This window comes from Ranitomeya imitator, chromosome 10, assembly GCF_032444005.1.
Source record: "Ranitomeya imitator isolate aRanImi1 chromosome 10, aRanImi1.pri, whole genome shotgun sequence".
Taxonomy (NCBI): domain Eukaryota; kingdom Metazoa; phylum Chordata; class Amphibia; order Anura; family Dendrobatidae; genus Ranitomeya; species Ranitomeya imitator.
The window spans coordinates 2110394-2128387 of NC_091291.1; the positions used below are offsets into that span (position 1 = coordinate 2110394).

The following is a 17994-nucleotide window of genomic DNA, read 5'->3' on the forward strand; positions in this document are numbered from 1 at the left end:
TGACTGTACAGGACCGCTCCTGATCTGGGGGTGCACAATGAGGGAGGACACTACATCCCAACGCTAGACATGTGGCAGTACAGGACTGTTCCTGACCTGGGGATGTGGTGTGAGGGAGGACACTACACGTGTGACTGTACAGGACCGCTCCTGATCTGGGGGTGCAGTATGAGAGAGGACACTACATCCCAACGCTAGACATGTGGCAGTACAGGACTGTTCCTGACCTGGGGATGTGGTGTGAGGGAGGACACTACACGTGTGACTGTACAGGACTGCTCCTGGTCGGGGTTCAAGTATGAGGGAGGACACTACATGTTTGTACAGGGCTGCTCCTGATCTGGGGGTGCAGTATGAGGGAGAAAACTACACGTGTGATTGTGCAGGACCGCTCCTGATCTGGGGGTGATATATGAGGGAGAACACTACACGTGTGACTGTACAGGACCGCTCCTGATCTGGGGGTGCACTATGAGGGAGGACACTACTCATGTGACTGTACAGGACTGCTCCTGATCTGGGGGTGCAGTATGAGGGAGGATACTACATGTGTGACTGTACAGGACCGCTCCTGATCTGGGGGTGATATGAGGGAGAACACTACACGTGTGACTGTACAGGACCGCTCCTGATCTGGGGGTGCACTATGAGGGAGGACACTACACATGTGAAAGTACAGGACCGCTCCTGATCTGGGGGTGCAGTATAAAGGAGGACACTACGCCCCAATGCCAGACATGTGACTGTACAGGACTGCTCCTGATCTGGGGGTGCAGTATGGGGGAGGATACTACACGTGTGACTATACAGGACCGCTCCTGATCTGGGGGTGCACAATGAGGGAGGACACTACACGTGTGACTGTACAGGACTGCTCCTGATCTGGGGGTGCACAATGAGGGAGAACACTACACGTGTGACTGTACAGAACCGCTCCTGATCTGGGGGTGCACAATGAGGGAGGACACTACACGTGTGACTGTACAGGACTGCTCCTGACCTGGGGGTGCAGTATGAGGGAGGACACTACACATGTGACTGTACAGGACCGCTCCTGACCTGGGGGTGCAGTATGAGGGAGGACACTACACGTGTGACTGTACAGGACCGCTCCTGACCTGGGGGTGCAGTATGAGGGAGGACACTACACGTGTGACTGTACAGGATTGCTCCTGATCTGGGGGTGCACAATGAGGGAGGACACTACACGTGTGACTGTACAGGACTGCTCCTGATCTGGGGGTGCACTATGAGGGAGGACACTACTCATGTGACTGTACAGGACCGCTCCTGATCTGGGGGTGCAGTATGAGGGAGGACACTACACGTGTGACTGTACAGGACTGCTCCTGATCTGGGGGTGCACAATGAGGGAGGACACTACACGTGTGACTGTACAGGACTGCTCCTGATCTGGGGGTGCACTATGAGGGAGGACACTACTCATGTGACTGTACAGAACCGCTCCTGACCTGGGGGTGCAGAATGAGGGAGGACACTACACGTGTGACTGTACAGGACCGCTCCTGATCTGGGGGTGCAGTATGAGGGAGGACGCTACACGTGTGACTGTACAGAACCGCTCCTGATCTGGGGGTGCAATATGAGGGAGGACACTCCACATGTGACTGTACAGAACCGCTCCTGATCTGGGGGTACAATATGAGGGAGGATACTACACGTGTGACTGTACAGGACCGCTCCTGATCTGGGGGTGCAGTATGAGGGAGAACACTACACGTGTGACTGTACAGGACCGCTCCTGATCTGGGGGTGCAGTATGAGGGAGTATACTACACGTGTGACTTTACAGGACTGCTCCTGATCTGGGGGTGCTGTATGAGGGAGGACACTACACGTGTGACTGTACAGGACTGCTCCTGATCTGGGGGTGCACTATGAGGGAGGACGCTACACGTGTGACTTTACAGGACTGCTCCTGATCTGGGGGTGCAATATGAGCGAGGACACCACGTGTGACTGTACAGAACCGATCCTGATCTGGGGGTGCACAATGAGGGAGGATACTACACGTGTGACTGTACAGGACCGCTCCTGATCTGGGGGTGCAGTATGAGGGAGAACACTACACGTGTGACTGTACAGGACCGCTCCTGATCTGGGGGTGCACTATGAGGGAGGACACTACACGTGTGACTTTACAGGACTGCTCCTGATCTGGGGGTGCAGTATGAGGGAGTATACTACACGTGTGACTGTACAGGACTGCTCCTGATCTGGGGGTGCAGTATGAGGGAGGACACTACACGTGTGACTGTACAGGACCGCTCCTGATCTGGGGGTGCACTATGAGGGAGGACACTACACGTGTGACTGTACAGGACTGCTCCTGATCTGGGGGTGCAGTATGAGGGAGGACACTACACGTGTGACTGTACAGGACGGCTCCTGATCTGGGGGTGCACTATGAGGGAGGACGCTACACGTGTGACTTTACAGGACTGCTCCTGATCTGGGGGTGCAATATGAGGGAGGACACTACACGTGTGACTGTACAGAACCGCTCCTGATCTGGGGGTGCAATATGAGGGAGGATACTACACGTGTGACTGTACAGGACTGCTCCTGATCTGGGGGTGCAGTATGAAGGAGTATACTACACGTGTGACTGTACAGGACTGCTCCTGATCTGGGGGTGCAATATGAGGGAGGATACTACACGTGTGACTGTACAGGACTGCTCCTGATCTGGGGGTGCAGTATGAAGGAGTATACTACACGTGTGACTGTACAGGACTGCTCCTGATCTGGGGGTGCACTATGAGGGAGGACACTACACGTGTGACTGTACAGGACTGCTCCTGATCTGGGGGTGCAGTATGAGGGAGAACACTACACGTGTGACTGTACAGGACCGCTCCTGATCTGGGGGTGCACTATGAGGGAGGACACTACACGTGTGACTTTACAGGACTGCTCCTGATCTGGGGGTGCAGTATGAAGGAGTATACTACACGTGTGACTGTACAGAACCGCTCCTGATCTGGGGGTGCTGTATGAGGGAGGACACTACACGTGTGACTGTACAGGACTGCTCCTGATCTGGGGGTGCAGTATGAGGGAGGACACTACACGTGTGACTGTACAGGACCGCTCCTGATCTGGGGGTGCACTATGAGGGAGGACACTACACGTGTGACTGTACAGGACTGCTCCTGATCTGGGGGTGCAGTATGAGGGAGGACACTACACGTGTGACTGTACAGGACTGCTCCTGATCTGGGGGTGCAGTATGAGGGAGGACACTACACGTGTGACTGTACAGGACTGCTCCTGATCCGGGGGTGCACTATGAGGGAGGACACTACATGTGTGACTGTACAGGACCGCTCCCGATGTGGCAGAACAGTATGAGGGAGGACACTACACGTGTGACTGTACAGGACCGCTCCTGATCTGGGGGTGCAGTATGAGGGAGGACACTACACGTGTAACTGTACAGAACCGCTCCTGATCTGGGGGTGCAATATGAGGGAGGACACTACACGTGTGACTTTACAGGACCGCTCCTGATCTGGGGGTGCAGTATGAGGGAGGACACTACACGTGTGACTGTACAGAACCGCTCCTGATCTGGGGGTGCAATATGAGGGAGGACACTACACGTGTGACTTTACAGGACTGCTCCTGATCTGGGGGTGCAATATGAGGGAGGACACTACACGTGTGACTTTACAGGACCGCTCCTGATCTGGGGGTGTAGTATGAGGGAGGATACTACACGTGTGACTGTACAGAACCGCTCCTGATCTGGGGGTGCAATATGAGGGAGGATACTACACGTGTGACTGTACAGGACCGCTCCTGATCTGGGGGTGCAGTATGAGGGAGAACACTACACGTGTGACTGTACAGAACCGCTCCTGATCTGGGGGTGCAGTATGAGGGAGAACACTACATGTGTGACTGTACAGAACCGCTCCTGATCTGGGGGTGCTGTATGAGGGAGGACACTACACGTGTGACTGTACAGGACTGCTCCTGATCTGGGGGTGCAGTATGAGGGAGGACACTACACGTGTGACTGTACAGGACCGCTCCTGATCTGGGGGTGCACTATGAGAGAGGACACTACTCATGTGACGGTACAGGACTGCTCCTGATCTGGGGGTGCAGTATGAGGGAGGACACTACACGTGTGACTGTACAGGACTGCTCCTGATCTGGGGGTGCAGTATGAGGGAGGACACTACACGTGTGACTGTACAGGACTGCTCCTGATCTGGGGGTGCAGTATGAGGGAGGACACTACACGTGTGACTGTACAGGACCGCTCCTGATCTGGGGGTGCACTATGAGGGAGGACACTACACGTGTGACGGTACAGGACTGCTCCTGATCTGGGGGTGCAGTATGAGGGAGGACACTACACGTGTGACTTTACAGGACCTCTCCTGATCTGGGGGTGCACTATGAGGGAGGACACTACTCATGTGACTGTGCAGGACCGCTCCTGATCTGGGGGTGCAGTATGAGGGAGGACACTACACGTGTAACTGTACAGAACTGCTTCTGATCTGGGGGTGCAATATGAGGGAGGACACTACACGTGTGACTTTACAGGACCGCTCCTGATCAGGGAATGCAGTATGAGGGAGGATACTACACGTGTGACGGTACAGGACTGCTCCTGATCTGGAGGTGCAGTATGAGGGAGGACACTACACGTGTGACTGTACAGGACCGCTCCTGATCTGGGGGTGCAGTATGAGGGAGGACACTACACGTGTGACGGTACAGGACTGCTCCTGATCTGGGGGTGCACTATGAGGGAGGACACTACACGTGTGACGGTACAGGACTGCTCCTGATCTGGGGGTGCAGTATGAGGGAGGACACTACACGTGTGACTTTACAGGACCGCTCCTGATCTGGGGGTGCAGTATGAGGGAGGATACTACATGTGTGACTGTACAGGACCGCTCCTGATCTGGGGGTGCTGTATGAGGGAGGACACTACACGTGTGTCTGTACAGGACCGCTCCTGATCTGGGGGTGCACTATGAGGGAGGACACTACTCATGTGACTGTAAAGGACTGCTCCTGATCTGGGGTGCAGTATGAGGGAGGATACTACATGTGTGACTGTACAGGACTGCTCCTGATCTGGGGGTGCACTATGAGGGAGGACACTACTCATGTGACTGTACAGGACCGCTCCTGATCTGGGGGTGCAGTATGAGGGAGGATACTACACGTGTGACTGTACAGGACCGCTCCTGATCTGGGGGTGCACTATGAGGGAGGACACTACTCATGTGACTGTACAGGACCGCTCCTGATCTGGGGGTGCTGTATGAGGGAGGACACTACACGTGTGACTGTACAGGACCGCTCCTGATCTGGGGGTGCACTATGAGGGAGGACACTACTCATGTGACTGTACAGGACTGCTCCTGATCTGGGGTGCAGTATGAGGGAGGACACTACTCATGTGACTGTGCAGGACTGCTCCTGATCTGGGGGTGCACTATGAGGGAGGACACTACTCATGTGACTGTACAGGACCGCTCCTGATCTGGGGGTGCAGTATGAGGGAGGATACTACATGTGTGACTGTACAGGACCGCTCCTGATCTGGGGGTGCTGTATGAGGGAGGACACTACACGTGTGACTGTACAGGACCGCTCCTGATCTGGGGGTGCACTATGAGGGAGGACACTACTCATGTGACTGTACAGGACTGCTCCTGATCTGGAGGTGCAGTATGAAGGAGGATACTACATGTGTGACTGTACAGGACCGCTCCTGATCTGGGGGTGCAGTATGAGGGAGGACACTACACGTGTGACGGTACAGGACTGCTCCTGATCTGGGGGTGCACTATGAGGGAGGACACTACACGTGTGACGGTACAGGACTGCTCCTGATCTGGGGGTGCAGTATGAGGGAGGACACTACACGTGTGACTTTACAGGACCGCTCCTGATCTGGGGGTGCAGTATGAGGGAGGACACTACACGTGTGACTTTACAGGACCGCTCCTGATCTGGGGGTGCACTATGAGGGAGGACACTACTCATGTGACTGTACAGGACTGCTCCTGATCTGGAGGTGCAGTATGAAGGAGGATACTACATGTGTGACTGTACAGGACTGCTGCTGATCTGGGGGTGCACTATGAGGGAGGACACTACACGTGTGACTGTACAGGACCGCTCCTGATCTGGGGGTGCAGTATGAGGGAGGATACTACATGTGTGACTGTACAGGACTGCTCCTGATCTGGGGGTGCACTATGAGGGAGGACACTACTCATGTGACTGTACAGGACTGCTCCTGATCTGGGGGTGCAGTATGAGGGAGGATACTACATGTGTGACTGTACAGGACCGCTCCTGATCTGGGGGTGCTGTATGAGGGAGGACACTACACGTGTGACTGTACAGGACCGCTCCTGATCTGGGGGTGCACTATGAGGGAGGACACTACTCATGTGACTGTACAGGACTGCTCCTGATCTGGGGGTGCACTATGAGGGAGGATACTACATGTGTGACTGTACAGGACCGCTCCTGATCTGGGGGTGCACTATGAGGGAGGACACTACACGTGTGACTGTACAGGACTGCTCCTGATCTGGGGGTGCAGTATGAGGTAGGATACTACATGTGTGATGGTACAGAACTGCTCCCAATGTGGCAGAGCAGTATAAGGGAGGACACTACACGTGTGACTGTACAGGGCCGCTCCTGATCTGGGGGTGCAATATAAGGGAGGACACTATACACAATGTGTTTTGATTTTGGGGTTCTTATGAGAGTGGTTTCCTTTTTGTGTTCTACCCAGGAACCCCGTCTCCCTGTGAGCCCAATGAATTTAAGTGTAGAAATGGCCGCTGCGCTCTGAAGCTTTGGCGTTGTGATGGTGATGATGACTGTGGAGACGGCTCAGATGAAATTCACTGCCGTGAGTAGATCAGCGTTGTAGGGCGCTGTCCTGCCAGTGGTCCCGGTTTGGTCGGCCGCTATCGGAGCACATTGCATTCAGCTTCCATGTTTGGTCAGACCTGCAATCGCCCTGTACACATCTATACACATCCTGACCTGTCCTATATGTCTCGTGCAGCCACCAAAGGTCCAAGTGACATGTGCGGCCCCGATCAGTTTGTATGTGTCCAATCCCGGACCTGTATCCCGGCCAGTTACCAGTGTGACGAGGAAGCCGACTGCCTCGACCGCTCCGATGAGATCGGCTGCAGTAAGTGTGCTCTCGGCCCTCGTGTGCTGTTTGTGGCCTCGGGCATGGTTACCAGTAATCTGCTTCTCAGGTCCTCCACAGGTGATTACACCCCCTGAGGAGAGCATCATGGCTTCCCGGGGAGACACCGTACGCTTTACTTGTGTGGCAATTGGCATACCGACTCCAATCATTACATGGAGACTAAACTGGGGCCACATCCCCACTAGCAGCAGGTACGACTCTCCGGTTTAACATCGGCATTACTGATGAATTGGGGCTGGGGTGATAATCTGGGATCATTTTGTTTCCCCAGAGTGTCGATGAGCAGCGAGAATGGACACGGCACGCTCATCATACGAGATGTGAAGGAAGCAGACCAGGGCGCTTACACGTGCGAAGCCATCAACGCCAAAGGCATGGTGTTCGGGATTCCTGACGGCATCCTCTCCTTGAAGACAGGTGATGTCTGAGTCTCCGCAGAGTCAGAGGGTCGGTGATCTCCAGCAGAACAACTCCTTCATTGCAGATCTTTTATCCCCAGGTCTCTGCTCAGAAGGCTTCTTCCATGTGGATGGCACGTCTCGATGCATTCCTTGTTTTTGCTTTGGTGTTGCCAGGGTTTGCCATCAAACAGGTCGTTACAGAAACCAGATCAGACTCCGATTTGATGTTCAAGATGACTTTAAAGGTGAGTCCCCATTTGTTTCTGACCCCTGCATTTCAGCTACGATAATGTCAGCCCATTGGACTTGATGCCACTCGTAGTCGTGTGCCTGACATTGGATTTGATGCCACTCGTAGTCGTGTGCCTGACATTGGATTTGATGCCGCTCATAGTCGTGTGCCTCAGGCTGGATTTGATGTCGCTCGTAGTCGTGTGCCTGACATTGGATTTGATGCCGCTCGTAGTTGTGTGCCTGACATTGGATTTGATGTCGCTCGTAGTCGTGTGCCTGACATTGGATTTGATGCCGCTCGTAGTCGTGTGCCTGACATTGGATTTGATGTCGCTCGTAGTCGTGTGCCTGACATTGGATGTGATGCCGCTCATAGTCGTGTGCCTGATATTGGATTTGATGTCGCTCGTAGTCGTGTGCCTGACATTGGATTTGATGCCGCTCGTAGTCGTGTGCCTGACATTGGATTTGATGCCGCTCGTAGTCGTGTGCCTGACATTGTATTTGATGCCGCTCGTAGTCGTGTGCCTGACATTGTATTTGATGCCGCTCGTAGTCGTGTGCCTGACATTGGATTTGATGCCGCTCGTAGTCGTGTGCCTGACATTGGATGTGATGTCGCTCGTAGTCGTGTGCCTGACATTGGATTTGATGCCGCTCGTAGTCGTGTGCCCGACATTGGATGTGATGCCGCTCGTAGTCATGTGCCTGACATTGGATTTGATGCCGCTCGTAGTCGTGTGCCTGACGTTGGATTTGATGTCGCTCGTAGTCGTGTGCCTGATATTGGATTTGATGTCGCTCGTAGTCTTGTGCCTGACATTGTATTTGATGCCGCTCGTAGTCGTGTGCCTGACATTGGATTTGATGCCGCTCGTAGTCGTGTGCCTGACGTTGGATTTGATGTCGCTCGTAGTCGTGTGCCTGACATTGGATTTGACGCCGCTCGTAGTCGTGTGCCTGACATTGGATTTGATGTCGCTCGTAGTCTTGTGCCTGACGTTGGATTTGATGCCGCTCGTAGTCGTGTGCCTGACGTTGGATTTGATGCCGCTCGTAGTCGTGTGCCTGACGTTGGATTTGATGTCGCTCGTAGTCGTGTGCCTGATGTTGGATTTGATGTCGCTCGTAGTCTTGTGCCTGACATTGGATTTGACGCCGCTCGTAGTCGTGTGCCTGACATTGGATTTGATGTCGCTCGTAGTCTTTTGCCTGACGTTGGATTTGATGCCGCTCGTAGTCGTGTGCCTGACGTTGGATTTGATGCCGCTCGTAGTCGTGTGCCTGACATTGGATTTGATGCCGCTCGTAGTTGTATGCCTGACGTTGGATTTGATGTCGCTCGTAGTCGTGTGCCTGATATTGGATTTGATGTCGCTCGTAGTCTTGTGCCTGACATTGGATTTGATGCCGCTCGTAGTCGTGTGCCTGACGTTGGATTTGATGTCGCTCGTAGTCGTGTGCCTGATATTGGATTTGATGTCGCTCGTAGTCTTGTGCCTGACATTGGATTTGACGCCGCTCGTAGTCGTGTGCCTGACATTGGATTTGATGTCGCTCGTAGTCTTTTGCCTGACGTTGGATTTGATGCCGCTCGTAGTCGTGTGCCTGACGTTGGATTTGATGCCGCTCGTAGTCGTGTGCCTGACATTGGATTTGATGCCGCTCGTAGTCGTGTGCCTGACGTTGGATTTGATGTCGCTCGTAGTCGTGTGCCTGATATTGGATTTGATGTCGCTCGTAGTCTTGTGCCTGACATTGGATTTGACGCCGCTCGTAGTCGTGTGCCTGACATTGGATTTGATGTCGCTCGTAGTCTTTTGCCTGACGTTGGATTTGATGCCGCTCGTAGTCGTGTGCCTGACGTTGGATTTGATGCCGCTCGTAGTCGTGTGCCTGACATTGGATTTGATGCCGCTCGTAGTCGTGTGCCTGACGTTGGATTTGATGCCGCTCGTAGTCGTGTGCCTGACGTTGGATTTGACGCCGCTCATAGTCGTGTGCCTGACGTTGGATTTGACGTCGCTCCTAGTCGTGTGCCTGACATTGGATTTGACGCCGCTCACTTGTTGTTTTTTCATCTTCTGTAGGGGTGAACGTTTCCTCTCACCAGGGGTTTCCTCCGTTATCCTCCAATCAGCTCCAGATTGACACCACTGTGGAGGAGTTCCAGCTGGTGGACCTGTCCCGCAGATTCCTGAGTCACGACTCCTTCTGGACGCTGCCGGCACAGTTCTTGGGGAACAAAGTAAGGTCTACGCATCATGTCCCTGGCTGTGAGCTGGGGAGCGTGTCTTATCGCCTTACCTCTCATTTCAGGTAGACTCGTATGGAGGGTCTCTCAGTTATAAAGTGCGTTATGGCCTGACACGAGGCCAGTCAGAGCCTGTGAGGAAGCCGGATGTGGTTCTCCTCGGAAACGGGCAGAAACTTATCTATCGAGCTCTACCATCAACACAGCCGGGCATTGTGAACCAGCGGGCGGTGCAGTTCACAGAGGTGAGCGTCCAGCCCGGCTCCGGCCCTCCTGCTCCTCGGAGGTGGAGACTTCCAGCCTGAGTAGCAGCGGCCATTGTCGTCCATCTCTGTTTCCTTTCTTGTGCTGGAGTCGGTCTCTGCCGGCAGTGGGTGAGGGTCTGGTGTCAGTGACCCTGGTGTATTCTGTATTACACAGCATGGCTGCCTGCACCCACCTGTCGATTACACTACCTGTCAGCCATCTCTTGTCTTCTCCGTCTGCAGGAGCACTGGCAGCATGAGTCTGGGGCAGCAGTCACCCGCGAGGACCTTCTAATGACACTACAGAATGTGGAAGCCTTAATGATTCAGACGGTGTATGACAACAAAATGGCCAGTGTGGGGCTGGCGGACATAGTCCTGGACACCACCTCTGTGGAGTACACGCAGCTGGGGGTGGCGCTGGGCGTGGAGGAGTGCCGGTCAGTGCAGAGAGGGTGGCGCATCATTCACTGATGGATGTCGCCTGGCGGCTGATTGCTGGTCATGTATTCCAGGTGTCCCCCGGGCTATTCCGGCCTGTCCTGTGAGGTTTGCTCGCCGCAGTTTGAGCGTGTTCCTGGAGGACCCTTCTTGGGCACCTGCTCTGGATGTAACTGTAACGGCCATGCCAGCTCCTGTGACTCCGAGAGCGGCTACTGCATAGTGAGTGCTCACTCTGCCTTTACTTGGGGGAGTGGGGTGTTGGCCTGATGGGGACCCTGCTGTTCTGTGGCTTTTTCCCCAGGTGGGGCCCTCCAGAGCGGTGGTGCGCACAGGTGGCACCATGGAGCTCATCCATCATTCAGTGGCAGATTGCTTATTCTTCGCTCTGATTTTCTTTTCTTCTTGTCCTAAGAAATGCCAGCACAACACTGAGGGTCCACAGTGCAATAAGTGTAAGTCAGGTTTTTTCGGAGACCCCACCAGAGGTACAGCTGATGCTTGTCTACCATGTCCGTGCCCGTTCATGGACCCCCGGCGCAGGTGAGTGGCTCATTGCATGGTGCAGTGTTTGTGTGGCCCTCGGCTGGGGCTTTATGTAACGTCTGGGTAACGTCTCTCCAGGTATTCGGACACCTGCTTCCTGGACACCGATGGACAGCCCACCTGTGATAACTGCCTAGAGGGGTACACCGGGCGGCGGTGCGAGAGGTAAAGTCCAGTCCTGGAGACGTCATGTGCAGAGGGCACTGGGCCTGATGGACGTCTCTCATCAGGGCACGAGCTGCCGCTCATCTGCTCGGTCATCATTCCTATGAGTGGTTGTGTGATCCGTGACTCTGACACATAGTGACCCGTAACACGAGGGGCTGATATGTGGCCCCGGAGCCCACTCACCACTGATGGCAGCTTCTTCTCCTTCTAGATGTGCTGCCAAGTATGAAGGAGACCCCATGAGGCCTGGCGGACGGTGCGTGAAGTCTACGGGTCAGTACATGTGGTGTGAGTGGTGAGGCTGTCGGGGGTGATGAATGCACTGGGGGTCTCAATACTGCGTGTGTTGCAGCCGCTGATACGGGGATATGTGACGAGCGAGGCAGCGCGGTGTCCTCTCCTAATGCCTGTGTATGTAAGGTAAGCTGAGGACTCCATGTGCTCGGGTTCTCCTCCCGGACAGTCCCTGGTGGTCCCACCTCACCGGACGCTCTGCTCTTCTCCAGCCTCACGTCTCAGGGAAGCTGTGCAATGAATGTAAAAGTGGAACCTTCTACCTCAGTGACAAGAACCCGGACGGCTGCCTGAAATGCTTCTGTATGGGGGTGACCCGGGACTGTTCCAGCTCGTACTGGAACCGAGACCAGGTGTGTGCCCCCTCATATGTGTGTGCAGCAGTGGGGGGCCGTGACCTGGCCTTCAATAATGTCCTGACGTCCTTACAGGTCCGCTCCACCTACGACAGCCACGAGAGGGCGCCATTCTCCATCTCCAGTGCAGCCAGCTCTCGAACATTCAGCGAGGGCATCAGCGTGACCGGGCCTTCAGAGCTGACCTTCAGCGCCTTCAGCAGCCTTCCGCAAGACGTGTATTTCTGGGTGCTGCCCGAGCGCTTCAAGGGGGACAAGGTGCGTGAGTATGGATAGTGACTCGGGGGTCCCCACCGGAGCATGGCCTTAACCATGGGACTCAACCCTCAACTACAACTTACCTACAGGGCAGGCAGGCAGGTAGGGAGGCCGAGATCCAGTGTACAGGGCAGCTAGGGAGGCCGAGATCCAGTGTACAGGGCAGAAAGCTAGGGAGGCAGAGATCCAGTGTACAGGGCAGCTAGGGAGGCCGAGATCCAGTGTACAGGGCAGCTAGGGAGGCCGAGATCCAGTGTATAGGGCAGGCAGGTAGGGAGGCCGAGATCCAGTGTACTGGGCAGGCAGGCAGGTAGGGAGGCCGAGATCCAGTGTACAAGGCAGGCAGCTAGGGAGGCCGAGATCCAGTGTACAGGGCAGCTAGGGAGGCCGAGATCCAGTGTACAGGTCAGGCAGGTAGGGAGGCAGAGATCCAGTGTACAGGGCAGGCAGGCAGCTAGGGAGGCCGAGATCCAGTGTACAGGGCAGGCAGCTAGAGAGGCCGAGATCCAGTGTACAGGGCAGCTAGGGAGGCCGAGATCCAGTGTACAGGGCAGGCAGGCAGCTAGGGAGGCCGAGATCCAGTGTACAGGGCAGGCAGCTAGGGAGGCCGAGATCCAGTGTACAGGGCAGCTAGGGAGGCCGAGATCCAGTGTACAGGTCAGGCAGGTAGGGAGGCAGAGATCCAGTGTACAGGGCAGGCAGGCAGCTAGGGAGGCCGAGATCCAGTGTACAGGGCAGGCAGTTGGAGAGGCCAAGATCCAGTGTACTGGGCAGGCAGCTAGGGAGGCCGAGATCCAGTGTACAGGGCAGGCAGCTAGGGAGGCCGAGATCCAGTGTCCAGGGCAGCTAGGGAGGCCGAGATCCAGTGTACTGGGCAGGCAGCTAGGGAGGCCGAGATCCAGTGTACAGGGCAGCTAGGGAGGCCGAGATCCAGTGTACAGGGCAGGCAGCTAGGGAGGCCGAAATCCAGTGTACAGGGCAGCTAGGGAGGCCGAGATCCAGTGTACAGGGCAGGCAGCTAGGGAGGCCGAGATCCAGTGTACAGGGCAGGCAGCTAGGGAGGCCGAGATCCAGTGTACAGGGCAGGCAGGCAGGTAGGGAGGCAGAGATCCAGTGTACAGGGCAGGCAGGCAGCTAGGGAGGCCGAGATCCAGTGTACAGGGTAGGCAGCTAGGGAGGCCGAGATCCAGTGTACAGGGCAGGCAGCTAGTGAGGCAGAGATCCAGTGTACAGGGCAGGCAGCTAGTGAGGCAGAGATCCAGTGTACAGGGCAGGCAGCTAGTGAGGCAGAGATCCAGTGTACAGGGCAGGCAGCTAGTGAGGCAGAGATCCAGTGTACAGGGCAGGCAGCTAGGGAGGCTGAGATCCAGTGTACAGGGCAGGCAGGCAGGTAGGGAGGCCGAGATCCAGTGTACAGGGCAGGCAGCTAGGGAGGTAGGGAGGCTGACATCCTGTGTACAGGGCAGGCAGCTAGGGAGGCAGAGATCCAGTGCACAGGGCAGGCAGCTAGGGAGGCAGAGATCCAGTGTATAGGTCAGACAGGTAGGGAGGCCAAGATCCAGTGTACAGGGCAGGCAGCTAGGGAGGCAGAGATCCAGTGTACAGGGCAGCTAAGGAGGCAGAGATCCTGTGTACAGGGCAGGCAGCTAGTGAGGCAGAGATCCTGTGTACAGAGCAGGCAGCTAGGGAGGCAGAGATCCAGTGTACAGGGCAGGCAGGTAGGGAGGCAGGCAGCGTACAGGGCAGGCAGCTAGGAAGGCAGAGATCCAGTGTACAGGGCAGGCAGCTAGGGAGGCCGAGATCCAGTGTACAGGGCAGGCAGCTAGGGAGGCCGAGATCCTGTGTACAGGGCAGGCAGCTAGGGAGGCCGAGATCCAGTGTACAGGGCAGGCAGCTAGGGAGGCCGAGATCCAGTGTACAGGGCAGGAAGCTAGGGAGGCAGGCAGCGTACAGGGCAGGCAGCTAGTGAGGCAGGCAGCGTACAAGGCAGGCAGCTAGTGAGGCAGGCAGCGTACAGGGCAGGCAGGTAGGGAGGCAGAGATCCTGTGTACAGGGCAGGCAGCTAGGGAGGCAGAGATCCAGTGTACAGGGCAGGCAGCTAGGGAGGCAGAGATCCAGTGTACAGGGCAGGTAGGGAGGCAGAGATCCTGTGTACAGGGCAGGCAGCTAGGGAGGCAGAGATCCTGTGTACAGGGCAGGTAGGGAGGCAGAGATCCTGTGTACAGGGCAGGCAGCTAGGGAGGCAGAGATCCTGTGTACAGGGCAGGCAGACTGACAGAACCGTCTCCCAGGACACATTCTTATACTGTAACATTAGGTCACATGGGTTTTACGTAACCCAATGACTGACTGTCACTGAGGCAGAGGAAACGCTCACCCTGCAACAGGGGCCTCATAGGTCAATCAATGAGCCAATCACTGACCCCGTCACTACTCTAAACTAATCCGCCCAACAACCAAAACAAACCCAAACCAGTAACTGCCCGAAGAGATAAGATGAGGCGAAGTGACCAGTGATCCCAGGTGGATCCCTCCGGATTATGCGGGATCCCTCCTTTACAACATGACTGTGCACTAAAGAGACCTGGCTTGAAACCTCCTTATCTTTCAGGTGACGTCTTATGGGGGAGAACTGCGCTACACCATCACGTACGAAGCCCCTGTGGGGGCCCGGCCCCTGGACACGCAGCCGTCCGTCGTCCTGCAGGGCAATGGCATCTTCCTGGAGCACGGTGCGAACACTCAGACGCCTCCGGGATTCCCAGTGACCATCACCGTGCCCTTCCGTGAGGTAAGAAGAAATACGGAGGCCGGGTCCTCGCCATCCTCCTCACACACGACGTCACCCCGGTAATATGGCTCCTGAGGAAAGTATCTGCCCCGTCACCCTGCTAATGATCCAGCAATATGGCTCCTGAGGAAAGTATCTGCCCCCGTCACCCCGGTAATGATCCAGCAATATGGCTCCTGAGGAAAGTATCTGCCCCCGTCACCCCGGTAATGATCCAGCAATATGGCTCCTGAGGAAAGTATCTGCCCCCGTCACCCTGGTAATGATCCAGCAATATGGCTCCTGAGGAAAGTATCTGCCCCCCTGTAATGACCCAGCAATATGGCTCCTGAGGATAGGAAAGTATCTGCCCCCATCACCCCGGTAATGATCCAGCAATATGGCTCCTGAGGAAAGTATCTGCCCCCTTCACCCCGGTAATGATCCAGCAATATGGCTCCTGAGGAAAGTATCTGCCCCCTTCACCCCGGTAATGATCCAGCAATATGGCTCCTGAGGAAAGTATCTGCCCCGTCACCCCAGTAGTGATCCAGCAATATGGCTCCTGAGGAAAGTATCTGCCCAGTCACCCCGGTAATGACCCAGCAATATGGCTCCTGAGGAAAGTATTTGCCCCCGTCACCCCGGTAATGATCCAGCAATATGGCTCCTGAGGAAAGTATCTGCCCCCGTCACCCCGGTTATGATCCAGCAATATGGCTCCTGAGGAAAGTATCTGCCCCCGTCACCCCGGTAATGACCCAGCAATATGGCTCCTGAGGAAAGTATCTGCCCCCGTCACCCCGGTAATGATTCAGCAATATGGCTCCTGAGGACAGTATCTGCCCCCGTCATCCCTGTAATGATCCAGCAATATGGCTCCTGAGGAAAGTATCTGCCCCCTTCAACCCAGTAATGATCCAGCAATATGGCTCCTGAGGAAAGTATCTGCTCCCGTCACCCCGGTAATGATCCAGCAATATGGCTCCTGAGGAAAGTATCTGCCCCGTCACCCCGGTAATATAGCTCCTGAGGAAAGTATCTACCCCCGTCACCCCGGTAATGATCCAGCAATATGGCTCCTGAGGAAAGTATCTGCCCCCTTCACCCCGGTAATATGGCTCCTGGGAAAGTATCTGCCCCCTTCACCCCGGTAATATGGCTCCTGAGGAAAGTATCTGCCCCCGTCACCCCGGTAATGATCCAGCAATATGACTCCTGAGGAAAGTATCTGCTCCGGTAATGACCCAGCAATATGGCTCCTGAGGAAAGTATCTGCCCCCGTCACCCCGGTAATGATCCAGCAATATGGCTCCTGAGGAAAGTATTTGCCCCCGTCACCCCGGTAATGATCCAGCAATATGACTCCTGAGGAAAGTATCTGCTCCGGTAATGACCCAGCAATATGGCTCCTGAGGAAAGTATTTGCCCCCGTCACCCCGGTAATGATCCAGCAATATGACTCCTGAGGAAAGTATCTGCTCCGGTAATGACCCAGCAATATGGCTCCTGAGGAAAGTATCTGCCCGGTCACCCCGGTAATGACCCAGCAATATGGCTCCTGAGGAAAGTATCTGCCCTGTTGTGAATTCTGCTTTTGGGCTCCCTCCGGTGGTTGTAGGTGGTAATGCAGTTGTCCCAGGGCTGCAGTCCTGGTCAGGTGTATCTGCTGATTGCAATTCTGACTGGGGTATTTAGGTTTGCAGGATTCATTAGTCCTTGCCAGTTGTCAATGGTTCTTGGGAGGTGTTGGACCTCTGTCTGGTTTCTCCTGCTTAGCTGCCAATTCAGCAAAGATAAGTGTCTGTTTTTTTTTCTATGGCACACATGCTGTGTGCTGGATTTTTGATTGTATTTCTGCTCTGTGTGTAGGATTCTCTGGAGTTGCAGATATACGTTCCACGTCTTTAGTTAGATGGAGGAATTTTTGTATAATCTGCTGTGGATATTTTTGGAAGGGTTTTAATACTGACCGCACAGTATTCTGTCCTATCCTTTCCTATTTTAGCTAGAGTGGCCTCTTTTGCTAAATCCTGTTTTCTGCCTACGTGTGTCTTTTCTCTCCTACTCACAGTCAATATTCGTGGGGGGCTGCCTATCCTTTGGGGTTCTGCTTTGAGGCAAGATAGTATTCCTATTTCCATCTATAGGGGTATTTAGTCCTCCGGCTGTGACGAGGTGTCTAGGGTTTGTTAGGCACACCCCACGGCTACTTCTAGTTGCGGTGTCAGATCAGGATTTGCGGTCAGTACAGTTACCACCTACTCCAGTGAAAGTTATTCATGCGGCTCCAAGGTCACCGGATCATAACAGTACAACTGGCCCATAATGAGTTAAATGCATCTCAGAAGAAGGGAAGAAAGGTGTTGAGCAATTTTTTTTTCTGCAGTCTGCTTTGTCTTCTCTTCCCTCTTTATCTCTGGGTGGCTGAGGAGGCTTGTGCTAGCATGAATGTTCAGGAATTAGCTTCTCGTGTAGACCCGCTTGCTGCTAGGGTACAGAGTATTTCTGATTATATTGTTCAAACTCCTGTTTTAGAGCCGAAGATTCCTACTCCTGATTTGTTTTTTGGTGACAGGTCCAAATTTTTGAGTTTTAAAAACAACTGTAAACTGTTTTTTGCTCTGAGACCTCGATTCTCTGGTGATTCCATTCAGCAGGTTAAAATCGTGATCTCTCTGCTGCGTGGCGATCCACAGGATTGGGCATTTTCCCTGGAATCTGGGAATCCGGCTTTGCTTAATGTAGACTCCTTTTTTCAGGCTTTAGGATTATTATATG

General features: G+C 54.7%; 1 protein-coding gene across 2 annotated transcripts in view; it reads left to right on the forward strand.

The window, feature by feature from the left end:
• The window catches only part of HSPG2 (heparan sulfate proteoglycan 2), a 265969-nt gene that overhangs the window by 109583 nt on the left and 138392 nt on the right, over nt 1-17994 (forward strand). For both annotated transcript variants that reach the window (XM_069741877.1, XM_069741878.1), the window contains exons 9-24: nt 6812-6931; nt 7091-7222; nt 7293-7437; nt 7518-7663; nt 7746-7892; nt 9972-10129; nt 10201-10380; nt 10624-10820; nt 10896-11043; nt 11237-11364; nt 11446-11532; nt 11747-11808; nt 11888-11955; nt 12042-12182; nt 12261-12443; nt 15055-15234. In XM_069741877.1, the coding sequence (XP_069597978.1) occupies nt 6812-6931; nt 7091-7222; nt 7293-7437; nt 7518-7663; nt 7746-7892; nt 9972-10129; nt 10201-10380; nt 10624-10820; nt 10896-11043; nt 11237-11364; nt 11446-11532; nt 11747-11808; nt 11888-11955; nt 12042-12182; nt 12261-12443; nt 15055-15234 (2222 nt within the window). The remainder of the gene's footprint in view (nt 1-6811; nt 6932-7090; nt 7223-7292; nt 7438-7517; nt 7664-7745; nt 7893-9971; nt 10130-10200; nt 10381-10623; nt 10821-10895; nt 11044-11236; nt 11365-11445; nt 11533-11746; nt 11809-11887; nt 11956-12041; nt 12183-12260; nt 12444-15054; nt 15235-17994) is intronic.